The 26,324-nt window shown below is 39.7% G+C and overlaps 3 protein-coding genes across 6 annotated transcripts; 1 reads left to right on the top strand and 2 right to left on the bottom strand.

Moving 5' to 3' along the window:
- Positions 1–8: 8 nt before the first annotated feature.
- On the bottom strand, positions 9–6,876 carry LOC141777180 (9,11-endoperoxide prostaglandin H2 reductase). The gene is made up of 8 exons (XM_074651220.1): positions 6,812–6,876; positions 5,595–5,695; positions 4,850–5,098; positions 4,593–4,694; positions 3,771–3,862; positions 2,625–2,807; positions 2,464–2,523; positions 9–749 (listed from the first exon to the last, which is right to left on the bottom strand). Exons 2-8 carry the CDS (start codon positions 5,677–5,679, stop codon positions 654–656), a joined length of 867 nt encoding a protein of 288 aa, XP_074507321.1. The 5' UTR covers positions 5,680–5,695; positions 6,812–6,876; the 3' UTR covers positions 9–653.
- On the top strand, positions 6,678–11,925 carry extl2 (exostosin-like glycosyltransferase 2). Of its 3 annotated transcripts, none has more exons than XR_012595866.1 (7): positions 6,679–6,762; positions 7,226–7,296; positions 9,170–9,618; positions 9,745–9,815; positions 10,380–10,495; positions 10,628–11,087; positions 11,378–11,925. XR_012595866.1 is itself a non-coding variant. In XM_074651218.1 (6 exons), the coding sequence occupies exons 2-6, from the start codon at positions 7,292–7,294 to the stop codon at positions 11,025–11,027; spliced, it is 1,041 nt and encodes a 346-aa protein (XP_074507319.1). In that variant the 5' UTR covers positions 6,678–6,762; positions 7,226–7,291; the 3' UTR covers positions 11,028–11,088. The 3 variants fall into 3 exon arrangements, 1 of the variants encoding a protein (XP_074507319.1); XR_012595867.1 differs by lacking the exon at positions 6,679–6,762 and adding an exon at positions 6,860–7,052; XM_074651218.1 differs by lacking the exon at positions 11,378–11,925 and having other exon boundaries at positions 6,678–6,762; positions 10,628–11,088.
- Positions 11,926–12,278: 353 nt separating this feature from the next.
- parla (presenilin associated, rhomboid-like a) lies at positions 12,279–19,349 on the bottom strand. 2 transcript variants are annotated; one of them, XR_012595865.1, is made up of 11 exons: positions 19,209–19,346; positions 16,643–16,826; positions 16,444–16,545; positions 16,198–16,330; positions 15,980–16,075; positions 15,707–15,856; positions 14,887–14,957; positions 14,687–14,788; positions 14,306–14,367; positions 14,097–14,194; positions 12,885–12,903 (listed from the first exon to the last, which is right to left on the bottom strand). XR_012595865.1 is itself a non-coding variant. In XM_074651216.1 (10 exons), the coding sequence occupies exons 1-10, from the start codon at positions 19,286–19,288 to the stop codon at positions 12,750–12,752; spliced, it is 1,170 nt and encodes a 389-aa protein (XP_074507317.1). In that variant the 5' UTR covers positions 19,289–19,349; the 3' UTR covers positions 12,279–12,749. The 2 variants fall into 2 exon arrangements, 1 of the variants encoding a protein (XP_074507317.1); XM_074651216.1 differs by lacking the exon at positions 14,306–14,367 and having other exon boundaries at positions 12,279–12,903; positions 19,209–19,349.
- Positions 19,350–26,324: the final 6,975 nt, after the last annotated feature.

Genomic DNA, 26,324 nt, shown 5'->3' with positions numbered 1-26,324 from the left:
AAACCCTCTCATGGTGCAAAGTTGTTTTTAATGTCAAAGTGAAACTTTTATTTTACTTTTATGTAAATATTTACATAAACCATTTTAAAATCGTTTTTCTAGGAGTTAACAAGGTCAGTCTGGGTGTTTTTTTTTTGGGTGGTCCCTGCTGTTCTGCCTGAGATTCTGAGAGTACTACTACTAGATTAAACCACAATTCTGGTGTAAATCAAGTGACAGTATCTACCGTTTCAAGTAAATCCTTTGCCACATCTCTTTCCAATAAGGATTTGAATTTCCCTTCCTTGTACACATCGCTTTAGATTTGTCCATTTTGCTTCATAGTCCTTAGCACATCAATACATTACTGGTTTAACTTGTGCTGAGCTGAAATATTTCTATCACAAAAATATTCACATCCTCAGTGTGACAGGTAAATATTCAGCATTTAGAAAGGATTCTAAAATCATCTTTTCTATGTTACCTATGATTGTCATTCTTGCATTATTAAAAAATGTACATATTTGTATAAAATACAGCACTTAACAAAGTTTTTGTCCTTCTGAGTTCACAGTCTCCTTCAGGCAAGGTGCAACACAATTAAATCTTATTCCAATCTCGAAATTTCTTCAGCCAACTGACAAAACTAGTTCAAAGAGTTTTGTCACATTTTGTTACTCCACATTTGTTGGATCCCAAGTAACGTGTCTTCCATCGTGCAAGCTTCCCAAAGCGGCCATGTCCGACTCCTCCAGCTGGAACCCAAACACCTATGTGTGTGAGAGAGCAGAGGTAGAGGAGGAGGAGGAGGAGGAGGAAGGGGTGAAATGAGAAAATGAATGGCTGTGACATTAGAGATTATACTCAAAGTAAGAGTTGGCGTCTGATTGCCTCACTGTCTGCTCTGAGAGAGACATAGAATTGGTTATAGTCACTAAAAAAAACAATTTTAATCAATCTATACTTTCATTCAAATGTAAATCACATCATAGCTTTTCAACCCCACTGATATACTGCATATGTGACACATTTTCAATGTAAATTCTCACCAGTTAGTTTCGCACTTATGCTGTAGATGCCTTCATAATAACACGCATGGAAAAAAGTGAAGTTTAAGGGATTAACAAAATCTGATCTGTGGGAATCTCCCTCTGCATAGAACTCTATTATCCTTCAGTTGCAACAGGTTGAAGTTTACCCTCAGATGCAGTGAAATCTAGTGGTATTTAGGTGATTTCTGCAGGAACTAAACTACAGGAGTATCTTGAACCGCTTCAAAAGAAACAGCAGTGGAGTTTACAGTTCTCATTACAGGTCTCATTTGCTTTTTGCTCAATTCTCGAATTTGAATTATTTTTTTCAAAACAATAAATTAAAATCTCTGAACAATTAGTTTGCTGTTCACAACAGATTAGAATTTCTCATTCATTCAAGCAAATTGCACGTGTTTTGGCACATGTGTGCAAAAGAGTAAATACAATAGTCTAACAATAACCACTTGCACACGTCTTGCTGATCAAAACCAATGAGCTGACTCAAAGTGAGATTGTCGTACTCTTCACAACTTCTAAACATTCGGTCATCATTTGAGCCATCACATGCGAAATGATCCATTCAATTATCAAAATCTGTCAGACATACATGTATATCATAAATATCTATGACGTGGTGTTATATACTGTGACGAGGTACAATTTATTTTTAACTTAACTACAGCAGGTTCTTTCATTGTTTTTTTTTGGCAAGGATGTCATTTTGTGGCAAATTGTCTGTTCACTGTATATGACTTTACATGAAAGCTCAAAGGTCAATTTCCTGTTTATAATACATGTAAGACATTGCTACACAAATACATTTACTCTATATACACACATGTACATATCCTGTTTCTGTGCCCTACAGTATTGACTTTTCCCAGTAAACTTTGACCAGTACAGCTCACATGAAGACAAAACAACTTCTCATTTTGGTGGCGTTGGCCAATTTACTGACACAATAACAGGGTTTTGAAGCATGAATGAAATGTTTAGGGTGAGTTGCTACCTTTTACAAACATGCAATAGAGATGTGATGTCCAACGAAACAGTTGTGACAATTGCACTTACAGTTTAGAGAATGTTAAGACTGTTTTGAAAAATGAGCCAAAGAGACCACATGATGTTTTTTTCACACCGTTTTAAACCCGTCTTGAACGTTAAACCACAGCTAAGCTAAGAACAGAGCAACAGCCTCCTCAGTTTTTCATTTGTTGTCAGTTTTATTTCAACAGTATCCTGCTTAGTTGCTCATAATTCATTTTAGGCCCACAATAGATACATTATTTTTTTCCTAATTTTTAGCCTTTTGCCTTGTTTCTAATTTTTTTTTTATGTATTTGTGCTGTCATGCCTGCTTGATTGGTTCATCACAATATAATTAATATTTCTTCACCTTAACAGGTTTTTACAATCAAGCAAGATACTGTGCGATGCATTTTCAACTCACTTGACAGTTTTCTTGAATCCTCTCCTTTCTGATGGATTTTGGTATTGTGACAACTCCATTCTAAGGATAAGGAGAGAAACCAGAGCATTGTGGTTAAAAAAAGAATATATGTGTTAGGCCAATTCAACTTAGGGCAGGTAATATCTGAATAACGTGACAACCTGAATACTCCAGCGGATGCAGATCTGAGCTGGTGTGCGTCTGTATTTTTCTGCTATGTGGAGAACAGTTGGGTCGCTGAGGACTTCACCTTTGCCCAGAGGACTGTACCCTTCAAACACAATTCCCTCCTGACGGCAAAACTCTATCAGGGGATTGGGCTGCTGGAAAGGATGGTACTCCACCTGGTAGGTCACATCATTTTGAAGATACATCACAGGCATGTTACTGTATGTAGGTACTTCAGTTTAACATTCACTTGTATAGATCATTGGTGCCTTCAAATGGGGTCGTGTTTACCGTGTTCACAAAAGAGCCCATACGAAACCCCCCCCCCCCCTCCCCCCCTCTTGTGGTATTCACGACCTAGTAAGTATTTGTTGACGTTGTCATAAATGGCGGAGGCGATGGAAGTTAATTTTTCGGTACATAATAAGTTAATATATTGTAATTTCAGTCGTATATTGTTTTTCTTCGTAATTTAATATGTCTGAAGAAAATGTTGATATTCCCAACTGCTTCATCTTCTTACTCTGTCATTATGCCGTTGCATTTACTGCATTATGTTACCCACTTTCTAGCTTACTAAGTTGTTAGCCTCTGTGGCTTCTAAACGCCGACAGTCACGTTAATATTGCTGTTGCTTAGCAGCGGTGTTCTCACGACTTAAACACTTGAACGCCAAGTGTACACGACTTCCCATGTTGTAAACACGAGCTCACGAGTTTCATTTGAAGGCACCACATTTCACAGGTGTAATCATTCCAAATGTGTGCCCGTTTCTTGTAGTGTATGTGAATGACATCAGCTGACAGGAAGTAAAAGTGGACCCAAGTTGTTGCCTAGCAACGCAATTCTGTTGAAACGCTCTAAAGTCCAACAGTGAGATAAACAGCACACCAATGATTCATGTTGTGAAGCATCCCAGAAGGGAAAACATTAACTACATGCCTCACTCTGACCATGTTGCTGAACAAATTTCTATTATTGAATCATTTGTTATCTTTTGTGTAATAGCACTCAGAAAGATTTGGGTACTGTATGAAAGTTATTGAGGCAAAGAGGAGGGGGATAACCTCACCTGGCCTGAATTACTATATAGGCTTTTTTTTATTTTTTATTTATAATTTTTATAATTAAAAACCTACCTGGTTAACATGTGGCACAATACTACAGTCTTCCTTTAACTCCTCCAGGTGGTGGACCATGAAGTTGCTCACTCCAATAGCACGGCACAGCCCTATAGTGACAAACAGGTGTAGAAGAAAATCTTATACTCTCTTAGTTTAGTCACATCTTCTTTCTATATTGTCTTTGTCCTACCATTTCTTACATTGATTAACAGATCTCTATTCAAATCACCCTTTTGCTCTGAGGCAACAGTTGTATTGAGAAATCCATTCAGACTTGTGAGTTGGGTCTCTCTGGGACTGACACAGAATTCATATTCGGGTGCTGATAGTTTCAATATCCTGTTTTCCTTCCTGAGAAGATTAGTTTAGCCCAGCTCACACCATGTGTTTATCCAGTTATGTCCCCTGTATATAATCGGACTCTAAATTGCCCGTAGGTGTGAATGTGAGTGTGAATGGTTGTCTGTCTCTATGTGTCAGCCCTGTGATAGTCTGCCGACCTGTCCAGGGTGTACTCTGCCTTCGCCCAATGTCAGCTGGGATCGGCTCCAGCGACCCTGAATGGGATAAGCGGTTACGGACGGATGTATATAATCCTGGCCAGAAGCTCACTGAGAATTCTACAGCTTTCTACAGCATCCTTTCCTCATCCTGCCGCTTTGTTGTGAACTTCTATCTCCACTGCGCGGTGAATAAAACTCATCTGAACCAGCCACAGAATTGGACCACACAGGGATACTTGTGCTCTCTAAAATACCCACCCTGCCAGTATTATATCACAATGATGCGTGCTGTACTCATTGCACACTTTCCGATATGCTCTTCCATGTTCTGTACCTTCTTTATTCAGGTCCTCCAAAGCCCTCCAGGTCTCAGCTCTCATCTCCCTGTTGGAGCAACCAGGTTGCTCTGACCCTGGCCAGTGCATCAGGTACAGATCTGAACAAAAGGGGCAAGTGATGAGGTAATGAAAGATTACAAAACAAAGGAGGAGAACAGACAGCATTCAATATTGGGGAATGAAGACAAAGGACAATCAGAAAGTAGATCGCCCATCACAGGTTTAACATGTCTGTATCAATCACAACCCATACCAAAATATTCCACTCCCATCTGTGAGCGAGAGTCCAGGCAGGCCTTCTTTGCAGCTTTGTATCCGTAGTCCCCTTGCCACAGTTTATTTGTGATCCACAGATCACTCCGTGGAACCCCACTTTCTCTGATAGCTTCACCCAGTTTCTCCTCACAGCCGTAGCGCTTTGCTGTGTCAATGTGGCGCACGCCACACTCAGTGAGTGCATACACAATGGCATCGTGAGAGTATCCGCCCTGATGTGATGTGCCTGGTATAAAGAGAAAGAAAACGACTAAGTATCAGCAGTCAAAACAATGTCAGTTCAATCCAATGGTTTTTCTTTTGGCATATTCAGAAAGAGTATAGCCAAGCTGTAAGAACATACATTTATAGTATATTCAGAACATTGTTAAGAAAGACACAAATATATATATTCAATAATAATACCTAACTAATAATATACCTAACTGCCACAGCTGATTTAACTTAAAAAAAAAAAACACACTAGAAAAAGTCATTCATCAAGAAATTAGTGAGTTAGCAATGGACACTAATATAATCATATTATGTCATTCTTTCCATTAGAATGGCCTATTAAAGAATAATTTGATGTGAAAAACAAATAAATAAATAAATACATAAACTATCATGCATATTTGATATTTATTTATTTTTCTTCTTCCATGGCATACAAGCTTTAGAAGTAACAGTAAAACATCACACAATGTGTGTGCACGCCCAGTGTTTACCAAAGCAAAACGCACCTAATCCAAGTATTGGTATCTGCAGACCATTGGAGAGTGGGACTGTAGGACAACTCAGCTCTGGTGAGGAATTCATGGTCGTCATGGCAACGAGGAGCAAACTGAAGTTAATAGATGATGAAGTGTTATCCTTTGGTTTAGTTAAATAAACACGGTGTACCGTTACCAGCTATACGAGAACCCACAACTATCCCAGGTTACAAAGTAATATTCATAACACGGAAGAGGAAGAAGAAGAAGAAGGAGGAGGAGGAGGAGGAGGAGGAGGAGGAGTTGGAGAAGGAGGAGGAGTTGGAGAAGGGGGAGGAGGAGAAGGAGAAGAAGGAGGAGTTGGAGAAGGGGGAGGAGGAGCAGGAGGAGGAGGAGAAGAAGAAGGAGGAGCAGGAGGAGAAGAAGGAGGAGAAGAAGTAGAAGGAGGAGGAGAAGAAGAAGGAGGAGAAGGAGAAGAAGGAGGAGAAGAAGAAGGAGGAGGTGAAGAAGGAGAAGAAGGAGAAGGAGAAGAAGAAGAAGGAGGAGTTGGAGAAGGGGGAGGAGGAGCAGGAGGAGGAGAAGAAGAAGAAGGAGGAGCAGGAGGAGGAGGAGAAGAAGGAGGAGAAGAAGTAGAAGGAGGAGGAGAAGAAGAAGGAGGAGAAGGAGAAGGAGGAGGAGAAGGAGAAGAAGGAGGAGAAGAAGAAGGAGGAGGTGAAGAAGGAGAAGAAGGAGAAGGAGAAGAAGAAGAAGAAGGAGAAAGAGGAGGAGGAGGAGGAGAAGGAGAAGGAGAAGAGGAAGAAGAAGGAGAAAGAGGAGGAGGAGGAGAAGGAGAAGAGGAAGAAGAAGGAGGAGAAGGAGAAGGTGAAGAAGGAGAAGAAGAAGGAGGAGGAGAAGGAGAAGGAGAAGGAGGAGAAGGAGAAGGAGAAGAAGAAGGAGGAGAAGGAGAAGGAGAAGAAGAAAAAGGAGGAGAAAGAGAAGGAGGAGAAAGAGAAGGAGAAGGAGGAGAAGAAGAAGGAGAAGGAGGGGGAGAAGGAGAAGAAGGAAGAGGAGGAGAAGGAGAAGGAGGAGGAGAAGGAGGAGAAGGAGGGGGAGAAGGAGAAGAAGGAATATGAGGAGAAGGAGAAGGAGGAGGAGAAGGAGGAGAAGGAGAAGAAGAAGAAGAAGTTTCCCAAGTTACAAAGTAATATTCATAACACGGGTATGTGTTATGAATATGACTTTGTACACACTAACGACGCGTAGCCTACCTGAGCGTAGCTGTGAGCAGTATGAATGAATACACAGGTTTTGTCAGGTTATAAAGGAATGTTGCTCTCGGGGCAGCAAGTCTCGCGAGAGTTTTCGTACGTTGTAGACACGACCCAATCCAACGGCGTTGGGATAGCATCTCTGGAGTTGGTGGAGATGTGCCTCCAACGGAAAAAATCAAAAAGACAATGACAATCCGTTAGTTTAGCACTAAAAAGATGGCATCGGTTACCAAAAAAGGTAGGAAATATGCTCAAGTGAGGGAAAACTGATAAACACTGCCACATAGAAAATGTAAACGTATTTTTTAAGTAGCTAGTTCGCAATTTGCAGTTTAACCAACAACACAACTGACCCCCCCCACTCGCTACGTCGCGGCTAACGTTAGCTTGTCGGAACTCTTTTTCTTTCAGTCTCTTTGGTTAGCCAAGATGGCGAGCATATAAAGTGAACTGACTGTGTGCAGCAGTGTCAACAAAATGAGGTGAGTTATGAGTTCTGCAAAGAAATAAAACGTCACTTCTACCGTGTTTAATGCAAAGAAATAGCTATCATGTGGCTCAAAGAAGGCGTTATGCATAGGCCTACTTACAGAACTAATACTGGTCTAAGATTACTGCATGTTAAATAATAGTTTCATGCAGCAATAAGGCAGTTTTGAGGTAAAATAGCATTTAATTTGCAAAAGTTCTCACCACAATGTTTATGTGCACCAACCAAACATAGTTACAAAGTGCTTTACATAAGTTAAAATAGTGCAAACATCAAGATAAAAACACTACAGAGTAAAAACAGGCCAAAATAAAATGTTGAACATACACATGCAATACTTATGAGTCCAGTGGAAGTGTTTCCATAAAAAATAAGTTTGCTGCAATACAGCTGTGAGTGTAAAGCCATGCTTTTGTGTCTCATAGCATGTGAATGTATCCTGAGTGGAGTCATTGCAGAGATGGGGACTTGGACATGGACTCAATTGCACACACACACACACACACACACACACAGTGACTTGGACTTGCAAAAAAATGACTTGTGAAGATCTCTGGGTTTGAGAGGCTAGAGTGATGTGTTAAGTTAGCTTATAATATATCATTAGTTGGAGACCAGGTGGAGTTATACAATATGTTTGTACTCTAACTGTTTTTGAAAAATAAGTTACGGTTATTATAGCATGCCTAATAATAAAGCTAGTTAAACTTAGTCTATATACATTTTTAGTGGGGTAAAACCCCCAAAAAACTTTAAAGGCAAGTTTTCATTGTGTTTGATTTTCATATTGCATTGCAATAGCCTGTTTAAAGTAATCATATGCCAAACAACCAATCAGTGCTGATACTATATGGTAATAGATGAAGGAGTGATGATGGCACAGCATGCAGCAGATGATAGAACGTTCATTACAACCAGAAGAGACTTGAGACTTGACTCTAGCTCAAAGGCTTGAGACTTGACTTGGACTCTAGCTCAAAGACTTGAGGCTTGACTTGGACTCTAGCTCAAAGACTTGAGACTTGACTCTAGCTCAAAGACTTGAGGCTTGACTTGGACTCTAGCTCAAAGACTTGACTTGGACTCTTGCTCAAAGGCTCGAGACTTGACTTGGACTCTAGCTCAAAGGCTCGAGACTTGACTTGGACTCTAGCTCAAAGTCTTGAGACTTGACTTGGACTCTAGCTCAAAGACTTGACTTGGACTCTTGCTCAAAGACTTGACTTGGACTCTTGCTCAAAGGCTTGACTTGGACTCTTGCTCAAAGTCTTGAGACTTGACTTGGACTCTAGCTCAAAGACTTGACTTGGACTCTTGCTCAAAGACTTGACTTGGACTCTAGCTCAAAGACTTGACTTGGACTCTTGCTCAAAGGCTCGAGACTTGACTTGGACTCTAGCTCAAAGTCTTGAGACTTGACTTGGACTCTAGCTCAAAGACTTGACTTGGACTCTTGCTCAAAGACTTGACTTGGACTCTTGCTCAAAGACTTGACTTGGACTCTTGCTCAAAGGCTTGACTTGGACTCTTGCTCAAAGTCTTGAGACTTGACTTGGACTCTAGCTCAAAGACTTGAGACTTGACTTGGACTCTAGCTCAAAGTCTTGAGACTTGACTTGGACTCTTGCTCAAAGGCTTGACTTGGACTCTAGCTCAAAGACTTGACTTGGACTCTTGCTCAAAGACTTGACTTGGACTGTAGCTCAGAGACTTGACTTGGACTCTAGCTCAAAGACTTGAGACTTGACTTGGACTCTAGCTCAAAGGCTCGAGACTTGACTTGGACTTGCAATAAATGACTTGTGAGCATCTCGGGTACATTGTAATGGGATGTCCTGCCCATCTGTGTGTCTCCTATGGAGCAGGGTCCCTCGATGCTGCGTTGGACTCCGGCGGGCCTATTTGGTTTGGCCAATCCTGCTGCTCCTCCTGGTCGGTGCAGCCTTGACCGCTCTGCTGCCCCCTGCCGAGGACCAAGGAGGCGTCGGGGTCCTTGGAGTGCTACGCAGGGCGACGTCACAAAAGGAGAATCCTGCACAGGGTCACCATGGTGACAGCACAGAGGAGGAGCAGAGGTTCACCATCATCATCCAAACTTACAACCGCACAGACATTTTGCTCAGACTCCTAAACCATTACCAGGCAGTGCCTCATCTTCAGCAGATCATCATAGTCTGGAACAACATCGGGGAGCAGACACCCCTAAAGTTATGGAACTCTTTGGGGCCTCATCCGGTCCCTGTGGTCTTTAAGGAGCAGACCGTCAATCTGATGCGCAACAGACTACAACCATTCCCTGAGATTGATACTGATGGTCAGTATATCGATCAGCTTGCATATTGTGTATGCTACTAAATATGGTTATGTAGACCTATATGTTGTGCCTTTTTCAAAAAAAAATTTCCAGTGGCGTTTGTTTGATATTTGCTTCGATTCTTAGCTGTGCTGATGCTGGATGACGACACCCTGGTCAGTGTTCCTGACATCAGTTTCGCTCTCTCTGTTTGGAAGGTAATATCCTTCAGGGACAATGTAGATGACAGTGATTAACATGCTGTATCTAAATAACATTTGGGCATAACTTGATAATTGATTATGTAAATAAAAATGCAAAAAAACTCATGTGGTACTGCAGTGGTTCAAAACCTGGGGGTCACAAGATCATTAAAAAAAAATAAAAAACGGAAATTCTATTAAAGGGAAATTTTGCCACCTTTTATATGGATGTCCAATCAGTGCTGATGGTAAATGTAGTCCAACGAAGAAATAAATTCACCAGTGCGTGCTATATTGATCAAGAAAGCTGATCTCCTGCCGCGGAGCTGTGTCGGCTGTGCCTACATGTACCAGGATGCATTGCGCATCATCAAGTTCTCTCTTACTTCGAACTAAGACAGACTTAAAACTGAAACAGAAACAAAATAAAACTCACCAAAACCATTAGTCCGCTGGTCTTTCCATTGTTCCAACAATCAGCAATGTAAAAGGTTGAGAACCACTGTGGCACTGCACCGTACATAATGTGATTGACATAAGCAGGTATAGCACAAGTTGTTTTTGTTTTTGGTTCCGCAGCAATTTCCAGACCAGATTGTTGGCTTCGTCCCACGGAAACACGTCTCAACACCAGGAGGAGTGTACAGTTATGGCAGCTTTGAACTACAGGACCCAGAAACAGCTGGAGGTGACAAGTAAGTACTGCTTTTCTTTAAATTTGTCATCATTTTTTTCAAGCTCCACATGAAATGCATGCTTGTTGGCTGCTTGTTTGGTTTGGTCTCACTTTGATGTTTTATACTTTTATCTCGATCGACTCACTGCAGATACTCCATGGTGTTAATCGGTGCTGCCTTCTTCCACCGTCGCTACCTGCAGCTCTTTCAGGACCAACCTCGAGCAGTGCACGCGCTGGTGGATGAAACACAGAATTGTGATGACATTGCTATGAACTTTGCTGTAGCGCTGGATTTGAAGAAACACTCTATAGGCAGCATTAACAAACCCTCTGGGGTCTTTGTCAAACCCGTGGACCTCCGCAACCTGGAAAAGGATGCCAGCAGCGGGTACCAGGGTATGTGGCATCGCCCCGAACACCTTCTTCAGAGATCCTTCTGCCTGAACAGGCTGACAGAGATCTACGGCTTCATGCCGCTCTGCTTCTCCAACCTGATGGTCTCCCAGTTTGGCTTCCCCAGCTATGCCAACCACAAGAGTAGAGGCTGAGGAGCTGCCACACCGCTGACTGTTTTAGACTGAAGACAGACAGACTAAAGTAACAGTTTGGTAAGTCTGATTCATTTACACCTGTCTAGGCTCGGGATTAGGTTCTTGTTTAGACACTCTGCATGTGTAGGAAGCTACATTTCAAATTTCATTAACAAAATCTTTTCAAGCTTTGATGACATTATTGCAAAAATAAAAAACAACAGTGATATGACAGCGTTTCAGCAGAGGGTGAAATACAGGTCAAAATGTTTTTTTCATAATAATATTTGGCTTGTTTGCTTAAAGTTTACCTGTTCAGTGTTTTTCGTATTTCATGATACTGAGCCGTTTCACCATTGCATCTGCAGGACTATCATGGATTTTGGACAATCAGAATTTTCTACACATGGCCCTGTCGAGGTGAAACGTCCATATTTGATAAGGTAATGTGTATATTGTAACCAAAGCTGCCTCTCCTTCAAGATGAATAACTCTCTCAGTGGATTGTAGTTATTTTATAGCCAGCAGGTGTCAGTCTTGGATCTGCTTTGCCTTGTTTGTAACCACAATTTACAGCTGTCTTGATGCTGTATCCTTCCAATTCTGGTTTTAATACATTTATAGTTGTTAATAGAATATGACACTTTTTCTGGTGTGCTTGTGTAAAGTCCCTACAGATTAAAAATGACTGTTATAAAAAGTAGGTATTAAGTAAATTTTGGCCAAAAAAAGAGCCTCCACCAAAGTGTGAATTTGAATAAAATGGAAATATTGCAGGTATCATGTACGTTCTAACATGATATTTATGTAGAACAGTACTATGCATGCGTGGATAATCATTTTTTTAAATGTGTGCTTGTAAGACTGTATCGTGTGATTCAGTTAAATAAAGTCAACACTATTTATCTGAACAGAATTTGTGGATTAATTTTATAATTATGACATCAGTTAATAAGAGTTAAGCCTGGTGAACAGAGGTCAAAGATCCTGAGAGGTACTGAATGATTGACGAATCAAGTGATGATGCCAAATCAAGTGATGGTGCCAAATCAAGGAGTGGGTGGTGTCATTGCTCCAATTTTCTTTTTTTGTTTTGTTGCAAAAGCCCACCTTTGTTTTCAGGGCTTCCAAGGGAAATTACTGACATATTGATGCATCTAGTGTAGAATTAGGAGTTCCCACTTGTCAAAAATTACGAGTTAAGTTCTGGTTTCAATGTGGACTAACTTTCCCGCTTCATTAAAATGAAAATATGAATGCGTAATTAACTCTGATTGTTGAAACTCCAGTTTTAATAGCAACATAAGACCAGCCCACAGGACTGTATATTACATTGAATTCAGCAAATGTTTCAATCACTGAACTGTATCAGCACTCTTTCAAAAATATGAACAGGAAAAAGCCAACATGAAGGCTGAAGGTTAAACATCTCCGGATTATTACGAGGTAGAAGAGTGATGACATTTTCATTTTGTAGCTTGAAGTGGTTACTTGTAGCGCGGCAGATGTTAGCAGTCTACACAGTAAACAGCTGGATTGCAACACCAGGTGTGAGGTCTTACCCGATTTGTCTGCATACCATTAAATCAGCTTATTCTCATTACTAACCTTAAATGAAAAACTATATTTGTTAATAAACAATAACACCCGACTCCTTCTTGGTGGATAAAAGTGTCCTTGCATAGTCTGGGGTAACTGTGGACTCCAGTTCTTTCAAAAAAAAAGGATCCTGTCAGAGTGTCATTGTGGTCCAGGTCCACTACCTCCTCCACCGACGCCAGGTCCACCTCCTGGCCTGGATCCACTAGCACCTGGAGAACGCATGTCATGCCACATCTTCACAAGAGGCTCCCTCTTTCTCCAAATCAGTTTGTGACCATATGCCACGTACCATCTGTAGGACAAGATACATGGAGACGGTTAAAACGTACTGCAGGACAGGATACTACCAAACCGCAGAATATAAATACACAATAACATCCTTTGAAAAGATTTATGCCAGTGTAACCAGAATAAAGCTCAAGTTCAAGCTAGAACAATAACTATAAAAACATCCAATAATACAATTCTATTGTATAGTATGTAAGTATATATTTATCTTTACAGTAACTGTTTCATGTGATAAGAGCTGATGAATGTCTTAATCAGCTATGATCACATGACAGAAATTCCATACTTGGTTCATGTGATGACAATTGAGCCATCTACTGCACATCTGTTGATGAAGACAGTCAGATGTGTTTGAAAGATCCTGAAAAAAAGGCTGGTAAGTGGACCTTGAGTGTAGGGCTGCAACTAACGATTATTTTCATTGTCCATTAATCTGATGATTAATTTATCAATTAGTTGTTTGGTCTAGAAAATGGTGAAACACTGTTTCCCAATGCCCGAGATGACGTCCTCAAATGTCTTGTTTTGTCCACAACTCAAAGATATTCAGTTTACTGTCAAAGAGGAGTAAATAAACCAGAAAATATTCACATTTATGAAGCTGGAATCAGAGAATTTTGACTTTAAAAAAAAAAATAACTCAAACCGATTAATCGATTATCAAATAGTTGGCGATTAATTTAATAGTTGATTAACTAATTGATTAATCGTTGCAGCTCTACTTGAGTGTGACCACAAGGTCCATTTAGTAGCAGTTCTGGAGCTTTTGACTGAATCACATTGTTCATCAGCAAATTGATTTCGTCCAAGTTGTCAAGGAATTGTAGATCTTCAAATTATTTTTTCTGAGCAATTAAAGAATTTTGAACCTCACCTTTTAAGCTCATGAAGATCATGTGACATGATCAAAGGCACCTACTAAATGGACCTTGTGGTGAGAGATTTTGCTCTGAACCTCAGCTGCGAGAATACTTTTTATTCTTTCGTTGTATTATTTCTTACAATGTGGGCCTAAACTTTTTGTCTCTTAACTGCATCTGATGTATTTTGAGGATAAAACTTAAAGACATATTCTCCTACAATATAAAACACTTCTGTAATATTGCATCATTTATACATCATCTGTAGAGTTTTGAATCTTTGTTGTTTATGAAAACCATAAATCATTATTCTTTTCAATGTAAGAGGAACACTCACACTCCAAAGAGGGCTCCGCCAAGGTGAGCTGCGTGGTCAAACAGCCGCCATCCCAGTATGAGCCCTGCTGTATCTATGGCAACGAGCGCTTTCAGAGCCTAAAGGCAGACCAATGACAGGAACCTAAAGTTACACACAATGTGCTGCACTAAATCAACTAAATCAACAACAACTATCTCTCTGCCATGCATTCAGACATGCATATTTACACATTCACTCACACACACTGGACTTTGTCCGTTTTGTTCATGCACAGATTTACATCTCTTTCCTGCAGTGAGAACACAACATAGGAGTGTTAACACCCTATTACCCAAAAAATTTACTCATTACATTTCAGAGGCGTGTATCTACATAACAAGGAAATGTATTTCAAGGCAGGGAGTGCACACACACACACACACACACACACACACACACACACACACACACACACACACACACACACACACACACACACACACACACACACACACACACACACACACACACACACACACACACACACACACACACACACACACACACACACACACACACACACACACACACACACACACACACACACACACATTTTGTGCATCACTTACATTTCCTGCAGTGAAGGTGATCATGGGGAGGAAGATGATGCCTAGTTTAGCCTCTGGCACCTTTGCACAGACTGCGGCCAGTACTGCCATGACAGCACCTGACTATGGATCAAACAAAAAAACAGGACAAAACATTAGGATTACTGTACTTCTTTTGGGTTAAACTGTATGAATACTTTAACAAATATCAAAAATCTCACCGCTCCTAATGATGGATGGAGACGTCCAGTGGCAGTTTTACACATGTAGCTGACCATAGTGGAAATCACACCTGAAAATACACATTATGATTGAGATATCGCTCTTTCTTCCTCCAAGAAACTTAAAGCTAGGGTTGGTAATCTTAAGAAACTACAAAGAGAACGCTAGATTTGAAAAATTATCCAACCGAAAAAACCCAGCCCAGTGTTGCTAACTCTCTTCCAATGAAAGTAGCTATGTAACATAGACATATCATAATGAATATAAACAATGAACATGGCTTATGTTAGCACTCACAGCTGTCAAACTAGCAGCTTGTGAAAGACTCCGGTGACACGTAATGAGTGCACGGGCAGTGTGCACGCAGACAGGTAGGCCGAATGAAATGATTGGACAAACTTATTACAGTCCTGCAAAAGCCACATGCATTTTGTCAGAGCATTTGATTTATTGATGGATCTCGGGATATAAAAATATTTTTGAAGAAGATTACCAACTCTAGCTTTAATTAATCCTCTTTTTTTATTTTATTTTCCCATTTTCTCAGTCAAAATCACCATATATTTTACCAACTGGTGCCAACTGTTAAAATACCCAAATGTGTTAAGCTCCAAGACTGATGAGTCTAATGAAATTCAGGAAGTTTAAGTAAAAGTTTAAGTTATTTATAACTTGTATTACTTAAATCAGCTGAAACTAAATGTATTCTGTACGAGATTAAAAGGGATTTGAGTTTGATAAATTCAATACTGTTTCAATACTGGATTTATAATACATTAAATGTTATCAGACCCCAGTGTTGTTCTTTATTTTCCTCACCAGCAGACAGGTAGACTGCAAGAAACTGCTCCTTCCCCAAGAGAGAGACAATTCCTGATGAGAATGTCCACAGGACATACATGTTGGCCACCATGTGGACAATGGAGTAGTGGCTGAAGGAGGACAGGACCATGGGGAGATACCGTGTTTCTGGTGGGGAACAGAAAAAAAGAAAACCAGTGGATCCAGCTGCAAATTTTACACGTGCAAAAAGAGCGTTGCCCTTACTGTCCTTGTGTAAGCACTTTGGTGGTATGGAACACGCATACTCACTGGAGGCTGGGTTGGACGTGAAGTACTTAATCATGGTTCTTTGCATTGAAGGGATCCGCCAGCAACACAAGACTACAGCATTTACTGCAATGATGCCTGGAAAACAGTAATAAGGAAATGTGGGATTATATTAAAACACATGTAAAGATGTTGATGCTAGCCATTAAAGTTGAAGAAACACAGGGACAAAATGAGTCTGTGTCTGCAAAATAAGTTACCGGTGGCCGTCTTCTGTCCCTCTGTGAGGCTGCTCCAGAAGTCGTCCACCATGGACATCAGGAGGATGAGCTGTTGCTGGAAGCCTGATAGCTGGTTCCACCACTCATGCCAGTACGTCATGTTCTGAGACCCCTGGGACTATATGAATGGTTCACCTATTAGTTACATTGGCTATATATATATATATATATATATATGACAGCAGTGGAGGAGAGAGCCAGCAGTTTGTATCATGAGAACCTCACCTGTAACAGTTTTTCTGACTCCTCATCTTTTGCAGACTGAACTCTTGACTTCAGGGTCTCATATTGCAGAATGGCTGCAGCACCAAAGGAGCAGCCTGTAAACTGACATGGAGTCAGACAAGAACCAACCAACGCCATCATACTGTCCCAAACCAATGCATATATTTTCTCGTTCTAGTGGAAGAATGGGAGGACCTACCCCTACTGTGAACATCAGCGGTTTGAAAAGCGTCGGCCTGGGGACTTTGGGAGGAGGTGGAGGACCTGGCTTGCCAGCCTCAGAGGGTGTAGGTTTTGTTTCTTGGGTGACATTTCCTTTCTTTGTATCTAGCTTTTTGGCTTCTCGACGGAAACCACACCTCTGTTGGTTGTGGGGGTTCAGTCTGCCAAAAAAAATGTGTAGATACAGTATTAAAACCTTTAAAATGTACAGATAGCTCTGGTAAATACACAGAATAACATGAACACCTGTATGACATAATGCAAAGCAATATAACAGCCCTGCAGTGACAAAGCTTGTAATGTTCATATTTTCATGATGTGCTGATTCAACTCTTTGTAGGGCTGAAACTATAAATTATTTTCATTATTGATTCATTGTTTGGTCTTTAGAAATGTCAAAAATAGGGAAAATGCACAATTCACAATTTCCTACAGAACATGGTGATAAATTCAAATTGCCCGTTTTATCTGACTTACAGTCTAAAACTCAAACATATTTAGTTTAGCCAAACCCTCATAACTGAGAAGCTGGAATCAAAGAATATCTGTCTTTTTTGGAAGAAATAAATGACACGATCAGTTATCAAAATACTGTCGTTGCTATTTCAAAACCAGTCAAAGCCATAGACTGTATATAAAGAGTCTATGGTCAAAACCATAGACTGTATATAAAGAGTCTATGGGCAAAATCATAGACTGTATATATAGAGTATATGGGCAAAACCATAGACTGTGGTCAAACCCATAGACTGTATATAAAGAGTCTATGGGCAAAACCATAGACTGTGGTCAAAACCATAGACTGTATATAAAGAGTCTATGGTCAAAACCATAGACTGTATATAAAGAGTCTATGGTCAAAACCATAGACTGTATATAAAGAGTCTATGGTCAAAACCATAGACTGTATATAAAGAGTCTATGGTCAAAACCATAGACTGTATATAAAGAGTCTATGGGCAAAACCATAGACTGTATATAAAGAGGTTATGGGCAAAACCATAGACTGTATGTAAAGAGTATATGGGCAAAACCATAGACTGTGGTCAAAAACATAGACTGTATATAAAGAGTCTATTGACAAAACCATAGACTGTATATAAAGAGTCTATGGTCAAAACCATAGACTGTATATAAAGAGTCTATGGTCAAAACCATAGACTGTATCTAAAGAGCATATGGGCAAAACCAAAGACTATGGGCAAAACCATAGACTGCAATAAAGAGTATATGGGCAAAACCATAGACTGTATCTAAAGAGCATATGGGCAAAACCAAAGACTATGGGCAAAACCATAGACTGTATATAAAGAGTCTATGGTCAAAACCATAGACTGTATATAAAGAGTCTATGGTCAAAACCATAGACTGTATATAAAGAGTCTATGGTCAAAACCATAGACTGTATATAAAGAGTCTATGGGCAAAACCATAGACTGTATATAAAGAGGTTATGGGCAAAACCATAGACTGTATGTAAAGAGTATATGGGCAAAACCATAGACTGTGGTCAAAAACATAGACTGTATATAAAGAGTCTATTGACAAAACCATAGACTGTATATAAAGAGTCTATGGTCAAAACCATAGACTGTATATAAAGAGTCTATGGTCAAAACCATAGACTGTATCTAAAGAGCATATGGGCAAAACCAAAGACTATGGGCAAAACCATAGACTGCAATAAAGAGTATATGGGCAAAACCATAGACTGTATCTAAAGAGCATATGGGCAAAACCATAGACTGTATATAAAGAGGTTATGGGCAAAACCATAGACTGTATGTAAAGAGTATATGGGCAAAACCATAGACTGTGGTCAAAAACATAGACTGTATATAAAGAGTCTATTGACAAAACCATAGACTGTATATAAAGAGTCTATGGTCAAAACCATAGACTGTATATAAAGAGTCTATGGTCAAAACCATAGACTGTATCTAAAGAGCATATGGGCAAAACCAAAGACTATGGGCAAAACCATAGACTGCAATAAAGAGTATATGGGCAAAACCATAGACTGTATCTAAAGAGCATATGGGCAAAACCAAAGACTATGGGCAAAACCATAGACTGTATATAAAGAGTCTATGGTCAAAACCATAGACTGTATCTAAAGAGCATATGGGCAAAACCATAGACTATGGGCAAAACCATAGACTGTATCTAAAGAGTCTATGGGCAAAACCATAGACTGTATCTAAAGAGTCTATGGGCAAAACCATAGCTATTTACATACAGTAGGCTAGGCTTTATATTTAATAGGGTAAACATCCGACAGTAGGAAAAAGTGTGACACTATTTATGCTACTTATCTCCTTATAAAGCCCATAAAAGCCAGATAACACAGACTGTGCTGGTCCTCACAGTAAACACATGAAACATACAGCTGTCTGCAGCCTCGTAGATCTCTTTACAATGACAGTGGGAACAGTTAGGTAATCACACACTGCTGGTCGAGAGACAAGCACACAAACACGTCCTGTCAATGTTGTTCTTGTTTAGACACACTGCGACATAAACAGCTGTATATATCTGCTCACCTGGAGCTTCGTGTAGTAGCGTTGGTGGATCTGTTGAGCTCTGTTTTAACCCATTTCACTACACATCCTCTCCACGCCATGTTTGTTATGACCTCCTGCTCTGAAGCCCCGCCCACTGGAGCTAATGCTGCGTTCAGGGACTCCTCTATAAGCTCCGACGTTTGACTTCCACTCAAGAGCTCTTGGTGTAACAAAGAGTACTTCTTTTTAGGAGGGGGGGGGGGGGAGGTAGGAAGGAAGGGAGTAGTTGTTTATAATAGCTGCAAATAAAAATATTGTTATATTTGATTACTGCAACTGCAATGCCATGTACATAATATCAAGTCTAAATAGGTTGTACATATATGTATACTTTACATAAACCACCTACTATACCTAAAGTAATTTATTAGCCACATAACCCATACAATAATATCATAGCATTCTTTGCAACATGGCACTATTTGTAAATATGTACATGTAATCAATGTAATTTTGATCTTCTTTATTTGAGGATATATAGTGGGAGAAAGCTTGGAAAATTTGTGATATATACTGTATCAATAACAAACTTAAGGAAGTGTCTTTTAAGTTATTACATAGAATTCATCCAGTAAAACTTGTGTTAGAAAGATTCAAGCTGGATATTGATTATAATATTATATTAGAAATATTGATTTCTGTGGACTTGAAAAAGAGAGTATTTCCCATCTATTTTTTCACTGATTACATACAAGAATGTTCTGGATTGATGTAGCCAACTTTCTACAAAAGAAACTTAAGATTAATGTTGAAATAAATATGTTTGATGTAATGTTATATTTTAGTCAATATAAGATTGAAAATAACATGCTGTATATAATACAGAATTCCATATTCATAAGAAAAAAATGGTCAGGAATCAAGCCAACTTTCCTGCACTTTATTAATGAATTCAAACAATATAGCACCATTTTACTTAATGTTAAAAACAAAAAAAGCCTTTAAGACCTTTAAGTTATTACATTAATATAAAATGATGTATATAAACTAAACTCTGGCATTATGAAATGTATATGTAATTATTTTGTTTTGTGTTATTTTTTGTTGTGTGTTTTTCAATTGTCTATGTATCGGTTTGTACATCCGTTAATGAGCATGTGTTCAATAAAGAAAGCATTATAAAAATAAAAAATATAGAATAATAATGTGACCTGTGTATTGTTTTATGGTGTTTTAATGTATTGGTTTGTGTCTTATATTGATTTGGCTGTATTTTCTTGTTGAGTTCTGAGTTTTGTGTTTTTAATGTATGTAGGCCTACCTCTTGTTGAGTTTGTGTTTTGTACTGTCTCTTGTGTATTTATTGTTGAGTTTTATGTATTTTAAAGGCCCATATAGGGACGGGCATTAACGGAAAATTAGCTTAGGCTATAAATGCTGTAGTGTGTGGCATTAGTTTAAGTGACATACTCGTCCCTATACATATAAACATTAAATAAATAATATAGATACTGTATGCACACTGAGAGCTACTGGAAAACAAAAAGTCAAATTCCTTGTACGTGTAAGTATACTGGGCCAATACAGTTGATTCTGAAGTAATAGTTGAGAGTACTTGAATGCAGCAGAAGGTGAAGGCCTCTGTGGGCTGTGCAGGCACTACAACATCTTATTGTTTGTCCAAAGGTAACACTTCACTTCCCTTTAGTGGTGTATTGAAGTACAGATTTGGGAGGTCTAGCCAGTGAAGTCACAATGTTGAAAAGTACATTTACTGAAGTAATGAACTTACTAGTAAGTATTATTTTATACTTCCACTCGAATTCAATTCAGAGGGAAATATTGCACTTTGTACTCCACTACATTTATTGCTCAGCCTGTGACTATGCAGAACTAATGATCAGTTTGTAAGATATATGATGCATAGGCCTTTTTCACAGTACACATTTTCACACCATAGGAAAAGCACAGGTGTAAATAATACAAGTAAAGATGGCTGAATGCCATTTAGGGCCCTGGTTATTGTGCATGCTGGCTCACTGTCACACTGGACAACTGAATAGGGCAGTCATTGTTAAATGGTAAATGGACTTGCATTTATATAGTGCCTTTCTACACTACATGCCAACATTTACCCCATTCACACACATCCATACACTGAAGGCAGAGGCTGCCATACAAGGTGCCAAATTGTCATCGGGATCTAATCTAATGCTCATTCACACCGATCGTACAGCCATTTGGGGTTCAGTATCTTGATATAGGCCACACTATGGGAGTAGCCAGGTATCGAACCGCAGATCTTCACAATGTCTGCTGTGAAAAAGGCTTGTTGTTATACATTAAACTACCATATAGAGCAGCTAAAATTACACATCAATGCATCAGTAACACTAATCCAATAATGTAATATTATAATATCACACTCTGAAAGGAACAGTTCGGCAAAATGAGTACTTTTACTTTTGTTACTTTGAGTACATTTAGCTTTAATATTTTTGTACTTTTACTTCAGTAAAATTCTTAATGCCGGACTTGCAGTATTTTTTCCCCCATTGTTTTATTGATACTTTTACTTAAAGCAGCAGTGGGTATAGAAATGGAGCAAATAGAATTCAAAAAAGTTATTTTTATAAAACGGTCAATATATCCTGACAGTAGTGCATGAGACCGGTAATCTGAAAAAAGATCATGTGCCTCTCTGTCCTCCAATGTCCTCCAGTGCTCCTAATGGCATCTGCAAGATTTCACAGACCCGAGGAAAACAACCAATCAGAGCTGATCTGGACATCTTGTAGTGTACTGTTTAGCTGTAAAATGAGAAAGTTGGTGAGATCAGTTGAGGAAATACCAAGCACTGCCCACCAGCCGGAGCAAACTTTATCAAAAAAAAAAATAGCACACTACAAGATATTTCTGAAAACATTTGAGGTGAGAAATAGGCATTACAGTAACAGAATATTAATTCATATTTGCTCATTGCTGCCTAGTTTGACCATTTGATCGGAGTTTGCAAGTGATTGACAGCTGCCTCTGTTGAATGAACAGCCAATAGGAACGCTCTCTCTCTGAAATGACCTGTGATTGGCCAAAGTTTCCCATCACAGGCTAGATTTTTTAAAGCCTGAAAACAGAGCCATGAGGAGGTGAATTACAATATGCTGAAAGGTTATTATGGAATTTTTGCCCAATGATGCCAAAAACTTTCTGCCTACTGCAGTTTTACAGTAATTAAAGGATCTAAATACTTATTCCACCACTGAAGATAGAAGAAGAAGAAAATATATAAATGGATGTAAAGGCTTTGAGCATGACAGCACTATCATGTGTTGATATATGACATGTTCTTCAGAATGTCAAAACATTAGTAAAATATATAATAAATGACTCTTCTTCTTCTTATTAAAACATTAGGAGAGCACACTACAAGTTGTTTTCATGAAAACAGGAGAAAGTGTATAGGAGGCCTGGGACTAAACAGTATTGATGGAGCTGCTATTGGCATCTGGACAAGTTCCATTAACTCCTCACAAGCTTGCCGGTGACTCCAGAAATAGGTGAAGAAGGTAGAATTTACAGTGAGAAGGCTGCACTGCAGTGTCTGCAGAGTAACTAGGGCTCTCCTCCAATACAGTATCTGCACTTGACTTGCTGGGCTACTTTAGCAAAAGACAATAGTGCACAAAGAAATGACGTAATAGAGCTAGAAAAGAATAAAAGAAGTTTAGGAGTAGGTAGGTAATTAATCTTAACTGAAGCAGACAATGCATCCTGTGGGGACATTATAATACAATCTCACTCCTGTGAGACAATTATATAGTTATACAGGAAAGTGTAGAGCTTTCAGGGCAAAGATACAGCGTACAAAGAAAGAAGAGCAATATGCCTTTGCCACTGTATGGACCCAAGGACACGCTGCCAAGTTAGATGATATCCTATGGGTGCAGGTCTGGGGCAGGGGAGGACGGGGAGGTATGGGAGGGGAGGAAGAGGAGGAGGGCTGAAGAGAGCAGAGAAGGGATGGGAGGGATGACAGTGAGCACAGGACGGATTGAGGTGGGGAACAGAAAGGGACGAAAAGAGGGTGAGAATCATGAATATTTAATCGTCTGCAGAAGTTCATTCAGGTAAAAAGCTGTTTGGGTTTTGGTAAAAGAGCCGTATGACACTGCAGCCCTGCAATGCAACGACCCAAACACACACACATCCATCTCTCTCTGAATCTGTAGAGGACTATAGGTTCATTTCTGATCAATGCGGTGCATTTTTTCCCCTAGCAGAGGTGTCCTCTTTCAGGTCCCCTCATCGATTCGCTGTGAAGCGACGCCAGCCAGGATACGCCTGTGTCGGCAACCGGGCAGCAAAGGCCTCGGTCATGTGACAGGAAGTGTCTGAAATCTGAACAACTTGTCATTTGTGTAGGACACTCATTTGTCTTACTGCAACTATACCTTGATACAGTGAATAATAAAGCAACTCTGACGTTTCCGCTCCCGTGTTTGTGCTGCGGTATAGATGCATGATGCTGAACGCTGTTTGGCCTTGAGGCTTCTATTTCAGCCCAAAGGCTAGAAACATCTTATACCAGCAGCACGGTCTTTTTATACCATCAGAGGAAACTCTAGCTGTTATCATAGCGTCCCATCAGAATGCTGACGGTGAGCTTTCCTAAGACGCTGATCAATGGGCCAGTTAGATAATACCACACTGTGACTTGTTTTCTGTTTTTTCCTGCATGGATTTTGAGACTCGGGGGTCAGTATGCGATTGTGGTATTCTTTGGGAAGCAGTCCGCAGCTGATTTACACTGTTAAGCTGGTGTGAAGTGGACCATGAGTGGGATGAAGTCCTGATGTTTATTTTACCCAAAAGTACCACAGAGCACAGTGTCAACCTCTCACTATTCTAATCGATTAAAAAACTTTCATAAAAAGTTGCGTATGTGCAAAGGCTTGTTTTTGTTGTTTTAAATTTGGGGTTAAAGGGAGGCACTTAAATGAATAGCAGTACACTCTTATGCACACACTGTACCTTTGTCTACATATCTGATCTGCCCCAGCAGTTCACACTGAGTTGATTACACAATACTACAAACTTCCTCAAGAGCTTTTTGCGCGAACCCATTACAGCCAGCTCATTGTGAATGCACAGTGCAGTCTTTATACTGTAACACAATGTGTCAGAATTCTACTGCAGTATAATCAAATAACAGGCACAATAAAGAGTCAGATGCTCAGGATACGACTATTGATCTGTGATTCATCCATTAAATATGGATGTCTCAGCAAAATATCATCTGCTTTTGCAGAATGGTACAAAGCAACACGGTATGTTATGTGGTCAGCAGGTGTGTGAGGAAATTGTTTAATGTTAATTCAGCAGAGTGGTTGAAAAAATAAGAAATAATACATGAAAAAGTGTCTTGGTGAATTTAGGATAAACAGGAGTACATTTTACTGCAAACATACTCTCACTGGCGTTAATGGGGCACGTGCTAAATTGTATTACTTTCCATGAACTGGCCCTGACAAACAGATGATGAAAATTGCAATATTGTTCGATTTTATTGGGTTTAAACCTGCAGTAGGCAAAATATTTTTGGCATCATTGGGCAAAAATTCCATGATTACCTTTTAGCATATTGTAATTCAAATGTTCTGAGAGAAAACTAGACTTCTGCACCTCCTCTTGGCTCTGTTTTCAGGCTTTAAAAAATCTAGCCCGTGATGGGAAACTGTGGCCAATCACAGGTCATTTCAGAGAGAGAGCGTTCCTATTGGCTGTTCATTCAACAGAGGCAGCTGTCAATCACTCGCAAACTCCGATCAAACTAAGCAGTGCTGATCAAATATATATCAATATTCTGTTAGTGTAGTGCCTATTTCTCCCCTCACATTTTTTTCAGAAACATCTTGTAGTGTACTGTTTAGCTGTAAAATGAGAAAGTTTGCTCTGGCTGGTGGGCGGTGCTTGGTATTTCCTCAACTGATCTCAACATGGCTGCCGGTCACAAACTTTCTCATTTTACAGCTAAACAGTTCACTACAAGATGTTTCTGAAAACATTTGAGGCGAGAAATAGGCATTACAGTAACAGAATAATGATTCATATTTGATCAGCGCTGCCTAGTTTGGCCGTTTGATTGGAGTTGGCGAGTGATTGACAGCTGCTCAGAGACGGGGAAGCTCCAGCTCGGCTCTGATTGGTTGTTTTCCTCCGGTCTGTGAAATCTTGCAGATGCCATTAGGAGCACCGGAGGACACAGAGGCACATGATTTTTTTCAGATTACCTGTCTCATGCACTTAATGTCAGGATATAGTGTACGTTTTATAAAAATAACCTTTTTTTTAATAATATTTGCTCCAATTCTGCCAACTGCTGCTTTAAGTTTGCCAATTTTGTCTCAAAAGCCTAGAAAAGAGGGCAAGATTGATTACTGAATTATTCTGGTTTCTCCAATATCATAAAGTACATTTTCAGTTTTATGAGCGACTTGTGACTTTTGTTGTAAACGTGAAGGTCTGAAAATCTGAAACGTAAACGCAGCATTCTGGATCTGGCTTGTATGAATGTGTGGTGACTTGTAAGGGCCGTGCAGGCTGGGCTTATAGTGTGCATGGCACAATAATAAACACTTCATTCATTCATTCATACATTCAATCATATATATATGTGCAAAGCTTTTCTAATTCATGGTTTTAAATGATGTGACACACCACATTTAAATTGAAGAAATTTGGAATAGAAAAACAACATTGACTCGGGTTGTATCTATAAAATAGAACCGTTTTGGCAGCATAAATCATCATTATAAGCATGCTGGTTTGCAAGGAAATCAAAATATTTCGCTTTCCAGCACAACAGTGACATAACAGCTCCTGACAATAAACACATCTACTGTACTCCTGCATCAAGACACACAGTGCACACCCTGCATCTGCTCTCCCCTGCAAAACACACACACACACACACACACACACACACACACAGTCCCAGCCCTCCCTCGTTCTTTACCTGAGCCCTCGGTCCACCTTACTCACAAACTCTTGCAAGCACGAAGGGGTAAGCACCAGCTCACTGAGGAGCTCTGCATCCGGTGTCGTTTCAGGAGGGGGTCCCAGAAGGAGCTCACTTTGCATTTCATTACATGAAAC

The sequence above is a fragment of the Sebastes fasciatus genome, chromosome 11 (assembly GCF_043250625.1).
Source record: "Sebastes fasciatus isolate fSebFas1 chromosome 11, fSebFas1.pri, whole genome shotgun sequence".
In the NCBI taxonomy this organism is placed as follows: Eukaryota; Metazoa; Chordata; class Actinopteri; order Perciformes; family Sebastidae; genus Sebastes; species Sebastes fasciatus.
The sequence above is the reverse complement of the archived record's forward strand: the minus strand, read 5'-3'. Positions and strand labels throughout refer to the sequence as shown.